The sequence below is a fragment of the Chanos chanos genome, chromosome 16 (genome assembly GCF_902362185.1).
Source record: "Chanos chanos chromosome 16, fChaCha1.1, whole genome shotgun sequence".
Classification (NCBI taxonomy): Eukaryota; Metazoa; Chordata; class Actinopteri; order Gonorynchiformes; family Chanidae; genus Chanos; species Chanos chanos.
Genome location: NC_044510.1, coordinates 14,406,614 through 14,424,113, shown reverse-complemented (window position 1 = coordinate 14,424,113; position 17,500 = coordinate 14,406,614). Strand labels below are relative to the sequence as shown.

Genomic DNA, 17,500 nt, shown 5'->3' with positions numbered 1-17,500 from the left:
GACACAAGCACGCACTCACACACACACACACGTGCGCACACACACTCACACACACACACACACACAGACACACGCACGCACTCACACACATGCACGCACTCACACACACTCACACGCACGCAGGCACTCACACACACACACGCACGCACGCACTCACACACACACACGTGCGCACACGCACTCACACACACGCGCACGCACACATACTCACACACACACACACACGCATGCACGCACACACACTCACACACACACCTCTAGTGATGTTTTCCTCACATTCTAAGATGACTGACTGGCATGTTCTTGAGAATACTGACAGAGTACGGGGGGGGGGTGGCATTAAGTTGGGAAAGATGCTTGTGCAGTTGCCTCTGATAAATTAACCAGGAAAAAGGGGCATCGTTTACGGAGAGGGAGGAGATTAATGTGAGCGAATGACAGCAGTGCCAGGAAGTTTAACCAGGAAGTGCCAAGATGCCAATCTCATTAGCACACTTCTAAAAAACAGCCACAGCTAACGTCAGACATGCACACGCACACACACGCACGCACACACACACACACACACGTTCACTCCAAAAAAGGGGGTAGTCATTTTTCTGCACTCCTGATCTTTCCCATCCATAACTGTCTGCACACTGACGTACCTCTATTTAATATACCCTATCTCTCTCTCTCTCTCTCTCTCTCTCTCTTTTCATTGTCCTCTGAGTTTGTGGGGCAGTGCAGCTGGTGATACCCAGGTAATGGCCGCCCGGACCTTATCAGACAACACAAGAGCGAGATGGGCCATCTCATTAGCCACTGTTAGACTAATGATATCTCCTAGTGCTGTTGGAGGAGCTGCTCCATCACTGGAGTGGGGTTTATTCATACGTAAAGGGTAGACTTTATTTATATATTAGGGGCAGGGTTCATTCAGGTATTAGGGACGGGGTTTGTTCATGTATTAGGGGCGGGATTAATTAAGTTATCAGGGGCGGGGTTTATTCATCTATTAATGGGCATCACTCATGGCTGCTTCTTTGCACTGATTGCCAGATTGCTCTGTTACGTTATGTTACCTTACGTTACAGACTAGGTAACGTAAAGTGCATACGTGAGCCGTAACAGCTCTGGTCAGATGATACATCCTGGGAGAAACACACCGTTGGCTTAGGGTGGGCTTCCACTGTTCAGTTTGTTACATTACACAACTGAAGACTGTTATCAAAAGCAATAACGAAAATACTACTGTTACTACTATAACTATTATTATTATTATTATTACTGTTATTATTGTAACTACTGGTTTACAATATATATATAGGCCTATATATATTTTATACATGCACACACACACACACATATATATATATATATATATATATAGAGAGAGAGAGAGAGAGAGATACATATAGATAGATAAATAGATAGATAGATGTATTATGCATACATTGTTATATTTAGTTAGTGTTGGTGTGTGTGATGATGTGTTCTCTAATTATCTTGCTGTTTATTGGTCTCCTACGTGCTGTTATGAGACGAGCTGTGTTTCTATTGGTTGTTAAGTACTGTTATTAGATGAGCTGTGTTTCTATTGGTTATTAAGGTCTAAAGAATCGACAGCTCTGTGTGACTCACTGCACTCAGCGACAGGTCTGGAAATGTCAGCTATGTGTTAATAAGTACAAATGTCAGGTACAGGAGTATATGAATATTCCTGCCTGCTTCCCTCCCTGTACAGACCATGCAAACCAATGGGTGTGACGTTTTCTGGTTTTATTTCAGTCATGCAAACGTTGTCTAAACGTTACCACGCGTATGGATGGAAATGTCTGCTGCACATTAGACATAACAAACCGAATGGCTTCGAACAGATGTTTGTTACCCAAGACAGAGTTGGGGGGGGGGGGGGGGTTGGCCATCGAATGGAGGAGAAGGAGAAAAAAAAAAAAGAAGAAGAAGGAGAAAAAATATGAGGGCAGATTGAAACACAGCTTATGAAAAGCACAGTGTCTCCCTCGTAATGCCAAAGTGACAATGCTGCTCTGTTGCTATGGAACCCCACTGTTGCTAAGCAATGAGTTGATGATTAGAATTTGAGAATCTGAGAGAAGAGTGGTGTTTTCTTTTGCTGCGGCTTTATCCACCAATCGTATTTCCAGCTCTCTCTCTCTCTTTCTCTTTCTCTCTTTCTCTTTCTGTGACTGTGGGCACAGATGCAAAGCAACATAGGCCTCCTGACACAAGAGAGCTGCAATAAAACCCATTCTTTTATACAAAACATACCAACATTAACAACAGTATATTTTTCATAATAATAATGGTGATCGGGTGTCTTCTATAGAGACATGTACTGACATACTACGGCTGAAATGGATTGGCACATGAACACAGATGTATTCTGAGACACTGGAGCTCACCCCATTTCTGTGAGATCTAGCTGTGAAAAAAAAAAATTAAAGGTATGAACCAATACTACATGTACCGCATACACGTCAAATGGAGAACTGTAATGCTCTGTGCAGCCAGTGGAGGGCACTCTGTGTCACATGACCTTATGTCCAGGAAGCTGTGGAGCGCAGTTGGCCTGTAGGTTTGTGTGTGTGTGTGTGTGTGTGCATGCGTGAGTTTTGAGTGTGTGTGGGTGTGTGTGAGTTTGAGTGTGTGTGTGCTCGCATGTGTGCGTGTTTTAGTGCTGACTTAAGCCTGCTGATTCTACAGTCCCAAACACGGTGATCTCAGATCAGCCCCTCTAACTAATTGGTGCAATAAATCCTCAACAGCACGCGCTTAAGCCGAAACAATACATCATAGCGGCTCATGCTAACTGTTGGACTCAAGACCGCCCCCCCCCCCCCCGTCCCCATCCTCTACACTCCTCAACAGCAAAAAAAAAGGCCCAAGAAGAATGCAAGGCATTAGCACTGCCATCATTACCTGCGCAGTGGAGGGGGGGGGGGGGGGGGGGCACTGCTACGTCGGGCCAGCTTACTCACAGAGGACCACCAGGCTGAGTACTCACCCACCCCCCCACCCCCTCTTGAGAACTGGGGCCTGGGATGAGACCCTCCACGCAGTTTTGCTATTTTCGTTGTTCTTCCTCTTCTTGTTTTCTCCCTCGTTTTTTTTTTTTTCCGCTGCGTTTGCTCTGGCCCAAGATTCTGGTGGGACAGGATCTCTGTGACTGTGCAGGGGGTTTTTTTTCTCGGGGGGGGGCGTTTTTTTTATTTGTTTGTTTGTTTTTTCTGGAGGGGGGGGGGGCAGCACCGGTGGGAACACAAAGCCGGCGAAGAGGACAGAGTCAGCACCTCTCCGGAGGCCACCTGCCGTAAATTAGTCATTTAACTCCGCACACAGATGATGGACCATCTGGAGAGAGAGAAAACAGAGCGAAAAAGAAAAGGAGCGAAAGGCAGGATTTGGGGGTGAAGAAAAACGAAAAAACTATCAATAAACCGAGACAGTGCGACGTTTTAAGGAATAAGAGGTTTGGGGAAACACCGTTATGGATAATGAATGTAACAATGACAGAGGTGTTGCGGGAGAATGGATTTCTGGACATCTCCACACATCCTCCCGTGTCCACCCATGTCCACCTTACCCCACTCTGTGCGGTCAGAGTAGCCTTGGGGATGGTGCTGGATTGTGCTTCCCAGAGTGGATAACTTTTCAATGAACGTGATATAGCGAACTTAACACGGGGATGGGGGGGGGGGGGGGGGTGTGTGTGTGTCTGTATGTATTCCTTCGTAGGACATTTGGAACCCTTAGGACAGGGTTAAACAACCCCTGAACCCTGAGAGTCAGATACTGTGGATTTATCACCCTCTTTTTTGTTCGTTTGTTTGTTTGTTTGTTTTTTTCTTTGAGACACAGGTACACATCGGCAACTTGGTCGTACCAATCATTCATTTAACTAGCAATGATTCCAGTGATTCGACCAAATTTGGATTTAAGGCACATTCTGCACTTTAGTACCCATAATGCTCTAAGATATGCACTCTCTGCAGTGCAGTTGTCTCTGTTCTTCCCCAATCAGTATATACGGGAGATTTGTCAATTTGAAGAGACTCTCATGGGATACAGAAAACGCTAGATGTACCAATGATCAGTTATCTGCAGTGCAAATGTATCTGAATGACTAGGCTGCTTCCCAATGTTATTACATGGCTCCTGTGCTGGTGTTCTTCTCTACTTTGTTACAGTTAGAAAAACACTAGTAGGTTTGGTATTACTGAGGCAAACACCAAAACAAACATCACATGAATGCCTCAAAGAGCCTTCATCAAAACTACCGCTTATCCTGCTCTTTGAGAGAGCAAGGTCACGAGGAAAGGGAGCATCGAGGGGAACTGGGACGAGGCCCTGTCATTTTAACTACTCAAATAGCTATTTGACCCAGGAGTGACGAAAGTACTTTCTTAGGTTTTTGAAGGCTTTTGCAGTTTGACAAGAGCCACCTGAATGAAGAACAGCACTGACTACTAAGGTTTTGCTGATCGCTAGCTGCCCACGATAGCGCTAGTACATACGCCGGACCAAGACACATGGACTTTTATTGATTGTTAGCATGAAATGCTGATGTCTGTCCTCTGGGAGCCCACTGAAAACATATAACATGCAAATGCGCGACATGCTAGTTATCTTCAGAAGCCAGCGCTAATTCCTCTAAGCTGCACCTGCTCGTGCTAACGGATTTTTAACAGATTGTCGTTATCCACAATCAAAGACCAAGATCTGAACAAGAGTTCAGGCTTAGATTAAGAACACCAATTCCCACTCTTGTTTTGGGGTTTAAAAAAAAACAACAGCAGCATGCCAAAAGCATTAGCAAAGCTAGCGCTTCATTCAGGCCCTGTCTCTCCACAACAGCAGGCGTCTGCTAAGATCCAAGACAGACTGGCACACAACCAACACCCCCCCCCCCCCCCCCCCCCCCCCCCCCCACACACACACACACACACCTCCACCCTCTTAATTTAATGCAGACCATCAATCTTGGCCGGTGTCACGCGTCTCGGCTGGACAGAGTGACTGCCCGAGGAAGCAAAGGGGTTGAAGAGCGACTTCAGTTAGCGGCATGGGGTCGGCGCCCTTTGAGGTTTAACTCCGGCTTATCGAGAAAAGTTCCTACAAAACGCTGACAGCTACTGATGTGTTAATACCGAATGCATCGCTTGGCTACGTTCTTCACACGCTGTCGCGGCGTCGGCCAAACGCAGCACACTGACAACACCGGCGATTTCCAGAGTTGAAGGCTATGTGCCCTGTCGCGATACAATTACTCATGGGATGGGAAAAGATGCAAGGCATGAGGGTTAGGAGCTTGGCTTTAAGATGTGGGTGGGTTGATGGTTGATGGTGGGGGCAGGTTTCGAGAGGGGGTGTATGTATGTGTGTGTGTGTGTGGGGGGGGGGGGGGGGGGGGGTCTAAATAAGCTTTCAGTGAGGCACAGCAGATGCAGGTAAGTGGTTTTATTTTGAGAAAGTCACCACTTGGAGGCCAGGTCAAATATATGCAGAGAGAGGGAGAGCGAGAGATCTGAGAGAGTTCACAAGTAGTGGACGAATGTACTCTGACATCTCCTGGGAAAATTGTTACTGGTTGCCTTCACAAAAGGCTGTGGAAAATGGCTGCACTCCGCCCCTTCTCCTTCTAATTCTCTCTCTCTCCATCTCTCTGTCTCTCTCTCTTTTAGAAAGGGAATAGGATGAAGCTACAGGGACATTTAAAAGTGCAGCAGGTTGCCATGTCAACATACCAGGGTTGGGTAGGAGGAGGTGGTGCAATTGGGAGACTCGGGCGAAAGTAGTTTCCGCAGAAACATGGTAAGAGGGAGAGAGAGGCAAAGCAGACAGAGGACGGGGTGGATGGAAAGAGAGTGGGTATGGGGCCCCTCTGTCAAGTCTCCTGGCTGGTTAATATTTCAGTATCAGCAGTGAAAGGAACGTGGTCATTGTTGGTGGTGGTGGTGGTAGGGAGGGGTTGGATGAGTGGGTTGGAGGAAGGGGTCGTGGTTTGCAGGGGTCTATTTTTGAGTAAGTGTTGGGGGGATTGGCATGGGCCGAAGTAATGGACTGAGTCAGGGCTTTAATATCACCGTGAAAGAGTTTTGAAAAACAACGTCAACTTGGGTGGAAAAAGTAAGCCATTAAACGATCATTAAAGCGTATCCTAAAATATACCTCCGCACTCTTCATCTCTCTAGGCACAAACATTTAACTCGGGACGGATTTAGAAACCGCATTTCCGCTATGGTAACCGTATTGGCATGGGTGTATCCAAAAAAGACCAAAGATTGATGCTTCACAAATGCCTTGACCAATCTCAAACCATATCACCAGTTTTGTATGAGCTAAAGAATTTCTCATATACTAAACACATTTTAAATACAGGGGCCATGGTCTTTTCTGCTCAACCATGGATTACATTTCGATTGGCCTTTGTGTTCAGTGAAGCCAAACCTAATACACTTGAGTAAAAGCCCTCTTTGGTCTTTTGCTCAGTGAATTACACAGAGTAAAAAAAGGGCTGCTCTATTTTGTTGTTAAAATGCTTGCCTGAAATATTAATGTAGCTGAGAGAATGCTAATGTCAAGGGTGTCTGCCATGTCTAAAGCATCATGAGATACAAGCTGTTTTCTAGATCTCAGTAAAACGTGAAAAATGGTGGGTGGTTCTTTAAAAAATGACATCATGATCACGCTGCTCATGACTCCAGGACCCTGGACAGCTCCTCGTAAATCGAATGCCAAATAGTCACTCACTCACTCATTATCTAATACCAAATACTCACTCTCTCACTCACTCATTATCTAATACTCACTCACTCACTCACTCATTATCTAATACCAAATACTCACTCACTCACTCACTCACTCATTATCTAATACCAAATACTCACTCTCTCACTCACTCATTATCTAATACTCACTCACTCACTCATTATCTAATACCAAATACTCACTCACTCACTCATTATCTAATACCGAGCACTCGCTCACTCATTATCTAATACCAAATACTCACTCTCTCACTCACTCATTATCTAATACCAAATACTCACTCACTCACTCATTATCTAATACCAAATACTCACTCTCTCACTCATTATCTAATACCAAATACTCACTCTCTCACTCACTCATTATCTAATACCAAGTACTCACTCACTCACTCACTCACTCACTCACTCACTCATTATCTAATACCAAATACTCAGTCATTCACTCACCCATTATCTAAGCCACTTATCCAAATACTGCAACAGTGAAAAACCTGCTTAATTTGGAATGTATTGTACACACTGTTGTTCAGTTTTCTGTATATGTGAAAGCCTTTTGAGAGAAGAAGAAGAAAGACAACATTCTCAATGCCTTAAGGTGTCTGGCTACTTTGGGTTGTTTTTAAAACAACTTGGTGAGTGAAACAGGGAGAGTTGGACAGAGCAGTGCCCAACAACGGGTTAACGCCGCTCTCGGGCTGCCATGTTCCACTCATCTCCTTAGTGACCCGATGTTGCCACGTGCCAGCAATGACCTATGCAGCCTCACTTAAAGCAAAACACAGACTCTGGGTTCAGCTAAGGCTACGCATTTTGAAGGATTTCTTTCATTTAGGCTATGGTTTGCCCAGAACGACGGCATACAAACACATGTTGTTTTTGTTTCTCTCAGTCTTGATATTCAAACCCGACTCACGTCACTGATATTCCTTTTTCCATTGTACTGAAATAAATGTATAGCCATTGTACAGCAATGAGTCAAGAAAATCACAATTGACTGTATTTTTTCCCTCTTGTCTTGTTAACTAATACAAATATTACGAATACGGTTTTCCACGTTCTGTGGTTACATTTCAGTGTTTTGTCCTTTGTTCATTTGTTTGTCCTGTTTCGTTCGCTATACCCGTAACCCATATTATTACCGCGTTCCTCGATTTTAGCTTGCTTTAGAGATGACGTAATGAAATTGAACAGACGCAGAGGCAGAAATGCTTCCCCGTGCTCACTGAAGGATAGAGAACACGTCGGGCCGTGGCACAGCAACACTGCCTTGATGTATATCTGCATTTGACTTCTGTTCAAAAAAAAAAAAAAAAAAAGCCGTTCCTATAGACATCTCCCCTCTCCACGCGCGCGCATGACACAGCCGCGACTCCGTCTTATGGGAACGGAGGTCCCTGGCGATTTATTCTAATATCCGTGATTTTAATGACTGCTAAAGCTTTCCCCGGAGGCCGAGATCTGGAGTTGGCTGACTAAATCCTCGCAGCTCAGGCAAATGCCAAATTTAGTAAATTAGTCATCCCGAGGGTACTTCAAAGAAACGCAGTTGTTGTTTTTTGTTGTTGTTGTTGTTGTTGCTATTTTGTTCTGGGTTTTTTTTTTTTGTTGTTGTTGTTTTTTTCACATGACTCTAAACCTCTGTTGACCTCTCACTGGTCTGATGATTGTGGGCATTTTTGATTGCGTTTAAAAAAATAATAATAATAACGTATGTTTTTTTTTTTTTTGTGCGGACCAGACAGAGATGCGATGCTACGGGAAATGCTGGACGCCTTTACATTGCTGTTGGCTGCAGCAGCTTGGCTGATGGCTTATCTTGTTTTTATTTATTTTTTTTACCTTTTTTTCTGTCAGTGCTGACTCAGGACACCCTACCACATCCAGAGATATTACAATTGGAAAGAAAAAATGAGAGAGAGAAGGAGAGAGAGAGAGAGAGAGAGAGAGAAGGCAATTGGGAAATAAAGGGAGCTCTGAAACACATTCTCTTTCTCTCTGTCACACATACACACACACACACGTGCGCACACACACATACATATGCAGGTTGTGTTGGCTTTGGCTGATATGGCTTCCTGCATTTAGCTGTAATACACAGTGATTATGAAAGGGCAGGGGGTGAAAATATGAAAACATGACTGATTTTGCCTTGATTACAGCTAAGTCCTGTGCCGTCTTCTGGCCAGACCGTCGTTGTGCTGCTTCCAGTCCTTGGTTTATTGGTGTTAAATTGTGCACAGACTGCAGTGTGAGGAGCAGCGAGAGCTGTTCTGGGGACCAGCACAGTGGAAACACTCCTCTCTCTGTACGGAGAGTCATTTTCCTCTGGCTTGGTCACCAGGGACGGCCCTGAGTGCTCGAGGAGCACACAGCCACTGGTAATGAGGTGGAGTCGAGCTCCAAAAAGGCCACATGGAATTGAACTGTAAACCCAATAGACCAAGACGGGAACACTCACATATCCAGACCCAATTTAACACATACACACATAGTGTCCACTGTCTGCTCCTGTAAAGCAGTGTAAAGTATAGTAATAACACATACACACATAGTGTCCACTGTCTGCTCCTGTAAAGCAGTGTAAAGTATAGTAATAACACATACACACATAGTGTCCACTGTCTGCTCCTGTAAAGTAGTGTAAAGTGTAGTAATAACACATACACACATAGTGTCCACTGTCTGCTCCTGTAAAGTAGTGTATAGTAATAACACATACACACATAGTATCCACTGTCTGCTCCTGTAAAGTAGTGTAAAGTGTTGTAATAACACATACACACATAGTGTCCACTGTCTGCTCCTGTAAAGTAGTGTAAAGTGTAGTAATAACACATACACACATAGTGTCCACCATCTGCTCCTGTAAAGTAGTGTAAAGTGTAGTAATAACACATACACACATAGTGTCCACTGTCTGCTCCTGTAAAGTAGTGTAAAGTGTAGTAATAACACATACACACATAGTGTCCACTGTCTGCTCCTGTAAAGTAGTGTAAAGTATAGTAATAACACATACACACATAGTGTCCACTGTCTGCTCCTGTAAAGTAGTGTATAGTAATAACACATACACACATAGTATCCACTGTCTGCTCCTGTAAAGTAGTGTAAAGTGTTGTAATAACACATACACACATAGTGTCCACCGTCTGCTCCTGTAAAGTAGTGTAAAGTATAGTAATAACACATACACACATAGTGTTTCACTGTCTGCTCCTGTAAAGTAGTGTAAAGTGTAGTAATAACACATACACACATAGTGTCCACTGTCTGTAAAGTACAGTGGTGGACTGGCATAGAAAAGTTCGTTTGGACTAATTATCTGAACTGAGTCAGTTCAAGTCAGTAAAAAAGTACATTAAGCATGGGTACACACTAAGATGCCAGGAGCATCCACAGGGCATGTACTTATGTACATTCACTATATGCTGCCCAACTGTCTGCCAAAAGCTTGACTTCCGAGGGTTTAATATGGATCTGAGAAACACGCTACTCATCTACACTTATTGATCCATGACCAGAAAAACGGCTTTCTGTCAGGTGCCAACACGCAGTATTTTTGGATTCCTGACGTACATCTTCAAGGCGCCGTGCCATGAGTGAAATGTGCATCAACGTAAAAGCACTGCACGCTGTGTCCTTGACCAGACCAAAAGAGGATATCTGGGAATTTCATAAGTGACAGCACTAAATTTCTCTCTCTCTCTCCCTCTCTCTCTCTCTCTCTCTCTTACTCTCGTCTTAACCAGGTCCTCCTGTCGTTGTGGGAATGAGCATCAATATCGCCAGCATTGACTCCATCTCGGAGGTCAACATGGTGAGTTACAACAATGAAACTCTCTCTCTCTCACTCTCTCTCTTTCTCTCTCCAAACATCCATCTATCTACTTCTCATTTAAGAGCGAGAGAAATCCACATTACGAATAAACACATCTGTTGAAGTTTAGCTCTAAATTCCAAATTAAAGTTCTCAAAATGACAGATTTGAGATTTCAGTACATTTTTTTTTTAATGTGAAGGGACATATTGGTCTCTGTTGTTCAGTTTGACCCTTTAATTTAATACAGAAATTATCACTAAATCTTTTTTAGTGGAACAAATACATCACATACTCTTATTTTGTAATTAAATTCAGATCTCTTCCTAGATTTATTGATAAAGAACAAATATATTCAGCAATATGGAATTCTAAACAGACATATGCATGTGTAAATTTCCATGAACTGATGGTTGGGAGCAGGATTAAAAAGTCTTTTAAAAAGCACCTTTATGTGAAACATGTTTAGAGCAATAACTTAAACCAGTCATTTTAATTATTACAGTGAGACAGAGGGCAAAATTCATACAACTCCAATAATAATACCTTTGAAACACACTTTATTTACCAATGGGTCCTCAAACAAACACAACTTTTATCAAGCTGTTTTTAAAAGCCGTGGAGTCACATATGACACAAATATTTATTTAGGTTCCAAAGCTGTTGTAACATTATTAAAATAAATTGTATTTGGTCATGATTTACGGTAATGCGAAAGTTTTAAAGTCCTAGCATAGTCAATCCATCTCCCCAGGAACGAGACGCTGAACGTGGTCTGTCCCTCTTCAAGACTCTCTGAACGCTGCTTTTATAATGCAGGCGGCCAATCAAGTTTGTCTCACCGGGTGAACTTTGCGACACGCCTCGTGGCCTTCATAAACTCTTTACGAAGAGAACACAACGCCATCAAAAAAAACAAATTAGACGTTTTCCTTGAGACACGGTTTGATCAGGGGACCTCGTGTCCTTGTGTCATCGTTATATCGATATTCCGACGCAAACGGCTCACCTCGGAGACCTGCCGCAGGCACGTCCCTATATTCATCTTCGGCAAAGACTGAGAAGCCAAGGACTTCCGCGTTTTATGAGAGAGGGCTAGACTGAACGGTCAGGACAGCGAGATTACAAGCTCCTCGTGAGACCGGGGAGGGGCACGCCGCCATTGGACAGCTGGAATTACTGCCCCTCTGGGGGCCCGCAGTTCCCAATGTGGCCTAAGGCAGGGGGTGACCTCATGAGGAGCAGGGAGAAAGAGAGAGAAAGAGAGAGGGAGAGGGAGAGAGAGAGAGAGAGAGAGAGTTCTGGCATGCCGCCTGTTCTCGTCATCACATTTCACGCACATTTCTTTGAGACAGCGTTTCTTTCACCAGGCTAAAATAAAAACCCTGCGTCTCTCACGCGCAGACCCGTGAGACGGAGCATTCTGACAAAACCCGAAACGCTGAGAATGTGTCAAACCCCACAGTCTCGCACTTACACTTTTAGTTTCATACTTTAGGAACTCGACACCGGTAAGGCAAGACGGCTGCTGCTCATCGGACAGGAGTTTTGTGACGCCGTTAGGGTGCTTCTGATATGCCACGTTTGTATTAGCGGCGTTCGTTTCAGCTCACTGTGGATGAAACAAATGGAATATCCATTTGTTCTGAGTAACACCCTCAGCATGTGATTCAACCGCTTCACTAACTGTTGACCAGTAACACTAACGCGTTCCTTCACTATGAATTCCTCTCCCTCGAAAACATTACAGTGTTTATGTTGTGAGGCTAGTACTGCAGGTGTGTGTTAGCATCTCATGTTTTAGCCTCATACCCTGCAGACACGCGATTTAGCTTTTGGTGCAGCGTTGCAGTGTTCCACGCTAAATCTTGTGTCAGCAGCTGGCACCCCACTGTTTCACGCTTAAATAAACACGCGACACTTTTTTTTAATTTTTACGATTCAAAACGTTTTCCTCATTTGTGCCTCCTCTTAGTCATTTCTTTGTTTATTTTAAAAATGAATTCCCATTTTGTTTGTCTGTGATCTTTCAACAGAATGGAGGCCCTTTGTCTTTAGCATGATAAGCAGTTAATGCTAAACAAGTTAACAATCATTAAAAAAAAAATCGCAGTGTTGCATTTGAAGATAATTGAATATAATGGAAATGAGGAATTTAAAGTGGGGATTCTAGTCCTGTCGCTCCACACTGTCACACGTGACACCGTTCAATTGTAACAGGTTGATTAACTTCTTGATTTGAATTTGTGAACTGCAAGATTATCCTCATCAGGCGTTTTCGACATTCACCGTTTTTTCTGCACAAGTATCGTTACAGTTGTCTTTAAAAAAATTCTTGTTTCAACAAAAACACCTTTCAAGACATTTTTGTAGACACTTTTCATAAATTGTTCTCTCTCTCAAAACATCTACAAGTATGGTCTTGTCTTCCTGTAAGTCATTTTTCATTCAGTCAGTCTCTCAGACGTGTCCTATTAAAACAATTAGTCTCTTTCGGCTCATTTGAAAACATACCTTCACTGTGTTGGAAAGACTAACTTATTTACCTTAGAATTAATCATACAGCCAATGATTTCATAAGGTTGTGGACAGACAGTCTGTCTGTGCAGTTCCTCTTCGTGGCTGCGTTGTCGTGTTGATGTGTCTTTAAGCAAAGTCAATATGGCCAGGGTCACAGTGATGACATCACACTGTGGCCAAATTCCTCTCTCTCTCTTATTTCACATGGCTCACATGCCAGCAAACGTTGACTCATCCTGTACTGAGAAAGAGAGAGAGAGAGATAGAGAGAGAGACCGAGACAGAGCAAGTAAAGAAGCAGGAGGACTACAGGAAGGACTTAAGAGAGAAAGGAGGAAAGAGAGAGAGAGAGATGGATGGATTGAGTAAGGGAGAGAGAGGGAGAGGGTGAGAGAGAGCGAGAGAGAGCGATGGATTGAGTGAGGGAGAGAAAGGGAGCGGGTGAGAGAGAGAGAGAGAGAGAGCGATGGATTGAGTAAGGGAGAGAGAGTGAGAGAGAGAGAGCGGTGGATTGAGTAAGAGGGAGAGAGAAAGAGAGGGATGGATTGAGTAAGGGAGAGAGAGAGAGCGAGTGAGAGAGAAAGAGCAAGTGAGTAAGAGAGAGAGAGAGGGAAAGAGGGAGAGAAATACGGTGCTGAATATATAGAGGGGCAGAAGATATTCTGTTTTGTTTTTCGTCCAAACGCAGTCCCTCCATTTTCGTCCGCTGGAGGTTTTCCAGCCTGACTCCTGAAGCAGATTGAGTTTTAATTTGTTAGAAGTAGTCACTCAAGAATAAAGTTGTTTTCTTTTCGTCCCTTTTTTTTTTCTTCCTCTTTCTTTTTTTTTTTCAAGCTCAAGTAACAGCTCTTTGATTTATTCATCACAAATTTTGCTGTTGAAATTTCTTTGTACTTTGACGTTTTGAAGACACAGCAACTTCTATCTGATGTTTTATGTTACGTTCCTTTCCCTGGACGATGAAGCTGCGCTGAGAAAGAGGAAAACCGAGTTCGGTGCTAAATCAGAACACTACAAGGTTGCACAATAACAAATCGTCTCTGAGGAAAGACGGCATGAAAAATAAGCAGCGAAGATCCACGGTCTGCGAGGACCAGATATCTAATTGCACACGTGCGAGTATTTGTGAAATGATCATCCATTTTTTTTTTGTTCTGCAGTACCTTAATATCGTAAATGTTTATATTACGTTTTTAACGTTTAATTTTGTAAATAAATGATAAAATGTTGGATACAGAAACAACTAACACCCTTTCCACCATAAGTAACAGAGCAGTAATATAAACCAAACAGAGAAAACTCAGAACCACTCACTCCAGAGATGTCTTGTGGGTAACTTTCTGAATACCACACTATTACCTCTGTTACCCGAGTACTACGAGCGAACCTCCCAAAACAAAGTTGATTATGTTTATATCAGATTTTATGACAATAGATCGTGAAGTTATTCACTAGTACATTCAACAGAGATCTGAGAAAAGCTCCGGCCCGGGTTTCCCGGGTTTGATTTTTAACACGGCCGTGTAGATGTTCAGCCCACATTTCAAACAGGTAGGAGGGAAAACGTTTAACCCTTACAGTTACGACATATGACCTGATGGTACAAATGACCAATCAGCAAAAGTCCAACTCTTCCCCTCCGTATTATCTCTTAAGATATCGTCAGTCATATCTAGTCACATAAACCTGATCTGATCCATTAAAGGCTTTTCGTGTCGGTCATTAGACAGTGGTGTAACTTTATTTTTACTTATTTTTATTTGTATTTAATGGTCTTCACAAGACGATTTCTCTTTTTACGTGTTTCGCTTGCACATATGAAGGATTTCCTTCTTTCTTTCTTTTTTTTTTTTTTTTTCAAAACCACGGCGTGTTACTGACTCGAGACCTGAACCTCATTGCCGCAGTTTGATCCAGAAAAGTTCAGTGTATTTGTAACAACAAAAAAAAAAGTGTGAGAAAAAAAAAAGTGGATCGGGCCACTGTGACACACTTTTCTGACAGTTCAGGCACTCCTAATTCTACTCATCAGCTAATCAACAAGCCCTTGATTAGGTAAATGATTAGGTAAATCAGGTTAATTAGCTGTGTCAGAGGAAAGCAGGGAGAGACCTAAGACATGGGGAGCTTTGGGCAGCAAGAGCAGGGCTAGAAAAACCAAATGACTCTGTCTCCATTGGGGATGACCCTGACGTCAAGTTGTTCAAACCACCATATGACAAAGCTGAATCTGACATCCGGGCACCCATAAGACTTTGATTATCGGCAATAACACGTGTTTGTATTGGGTTGGAGCTAGACCCTGCATTCCCTTATACCTCTATAGGATCAAGGTTTCCCCCACACAGCTCCAAACTGTACAGGGTTCGGGAGTGTATTCGCTTTCGTAGTTATTTGAAAGTCTCTCCTGTCCTCAGCACAGCCGCTGAGAAAGTACATGATTTGACTTGTCAATGACCCTCATGCGGAGTTTTTTGTTTTTGTCATATGGGTTCTCTGCGCCAGTTTGCCAGGCTAAGATGTATTATGGCAAAACTGTCTGATAGAGTAACTCAAGGTGTCCACCTTGAAATGCCTTAAGCTGTACCGATGAGCAGTTACGGTATCGGTCATTTCTGATGCTGCTTTATTGAAAGTGCTCACACGATCACACAGCGACCCAAGGCGCTTTGATGAAGGATAATAATTTTCGCTCTTGGTCGTGCACGTCTACGAGGGAGAGAGAGAGAGAGAGACAGAGTATCTGATTGGTCTCGTTTCGAGGACTCATTAGCATCCCTCAAGTAAGCTCAGCGGTATCTCAAAAATAGTGCAAAACCTGCCAAAAAAAAGGGGGGGGGGGGGGTTGTCACCTTGAACCCACCGTCTCATAACTCCACAGGTAGAGCCGGCTCACTCTGTGGTTTCAGAATAATGAGGTTCTAATTCAGTTATCCACGTCAAACGGCCCAGTCCCCGACGACATCACATGCCCTTCCACCAAGGTTCCCGTGGTTTTTTTTTCATTTTCAGCCACGAAATAGGTTTAAGTAACACGACAGATACTGCTTTAAGTCGAATGGTGGGAAACAGAAGCTGATTGTCGTACCAAGGAAGCGTAGCCTGTTGAAGTTCTTTCAGAAGGTTTTCTCAGGTAAGGGTTGACCTTAGGTGTTTCTTTTCTCCTCTCTCTCTCTCTCCTCCAGGACTACACCATCACAATGTATTTCCAGCAGAGCTGGAGGGACAAGCGTTTGGCCTACTCCGAGATGCCTCTGAACCTGACGCTGGACAACCGCGTGGCCGACCAGCTCTGGCTCCCCGACACTTATTTCCTCAACGACAAGAAGTCCTTCCTCCACGGCGTGACGGTGAAGAACCGCATGATCCGGCTTCACCCCGACGGCACCGTTCTCTACGGACTAAGGTACTGTGAACCCGGCGTACATCCTGTCGGCGTCACCGATGACTTTAAGGGAAGAGTCTCACAGCTCGGGTTCTCGAAACCCCAAGTCCAACAGGATTTCACCTCTACTAACCACTACTTGTTTCTGATTGGCTGAAATATGCACTGCACCTGTTAAGTTTATAGACATCAGTCTCTAGAGTTCCAACTAATTATACGGTGGTGTGAAAAAATAACAGGACTTTAGCAGCTCTTGCTTAAAGCTACAGCTGGTTTAATGTCTATTCTGTTTAGCTATTGCAACGGTATTAAGTTCTGCAACAACGTGGGGGGGAAAATGATATTTAATAACATTGTAAAGTAACTTTAAATGATAATATTGGCAACCTTTATTTAGAAAAAAAAAGTAACAAAAACCATGGCACTCAGACACCAGTATTGAATTACAAAAAAAAAACATGTTGTTATTTCATGAGATAATTTAATAAGATGCTTGCAGACAGACTTTGCTTGAAAAGAACTCAGACACAACTTGTAACCATCGCTGACGTAGGCATTAAGGTTTTTCGTGGGCTTTCTTTAGCCTCAAGGAATGCTCTGATTGTGTTTCTTTGGCTCTCTGTCTGCAAAATCACAGGTAGGAGACAGAAAGCGTGATGTCTGTACGGAAAGATTTCTATTTGAGGTACACTCCAGACGTTTGTTAAAGCATCAGACAGTCTGGCGTCAAAAAAAAAAAAAAAGCAAAGTGCTAATAATGCATAAAGCATATGAGAAGACTGTTTTTAGACTCAGTCGAGGTACGTGACTTCTTTCCCACGAAATGGGACACTAACACGTGGATTAAGCCCGCACCCCCACCCCCACCCCCCCAAACCAACGAACTTCTGTTGAGAGAGAGAACCTTCTTTAGTTTGTTTTGTAGAACCTCAGTTGTTTTTTTTTGACCTACCATCTCACATGCTTTTCGCTTTAGAATGTCACACCTTGTATCCACTTCCT

General features: G+C 43.5%; 1 protein-coding gene across 1 annotated transcript in view; it reads left to right on the top strand.

Moving 5' to 3' along the window:
- The window catches only part of gabrb4 (gamma-aminobutyric acid type A receptor subunit beta4), a 47,185-nt gene that overhangs the window by 15,090 nt on the left and 14,595 nt on the right, over positions 1 to 17,500 (top strand). The window contains exons 3-4 of the mRNA XM_030793426.1: positions 10,526 to 10,593; positions 16,299 to 16,519. Coding sequence (XP_030649286.1) covers positions 10,526 to 10,593; positions 16,299 to 16,519 — 289 coding nt within the window. The remainder of the gene's footprint in view (positions 1 to 10,525; positions 10,594 to 16,298; positions 16,520 to 17,500) is intronic.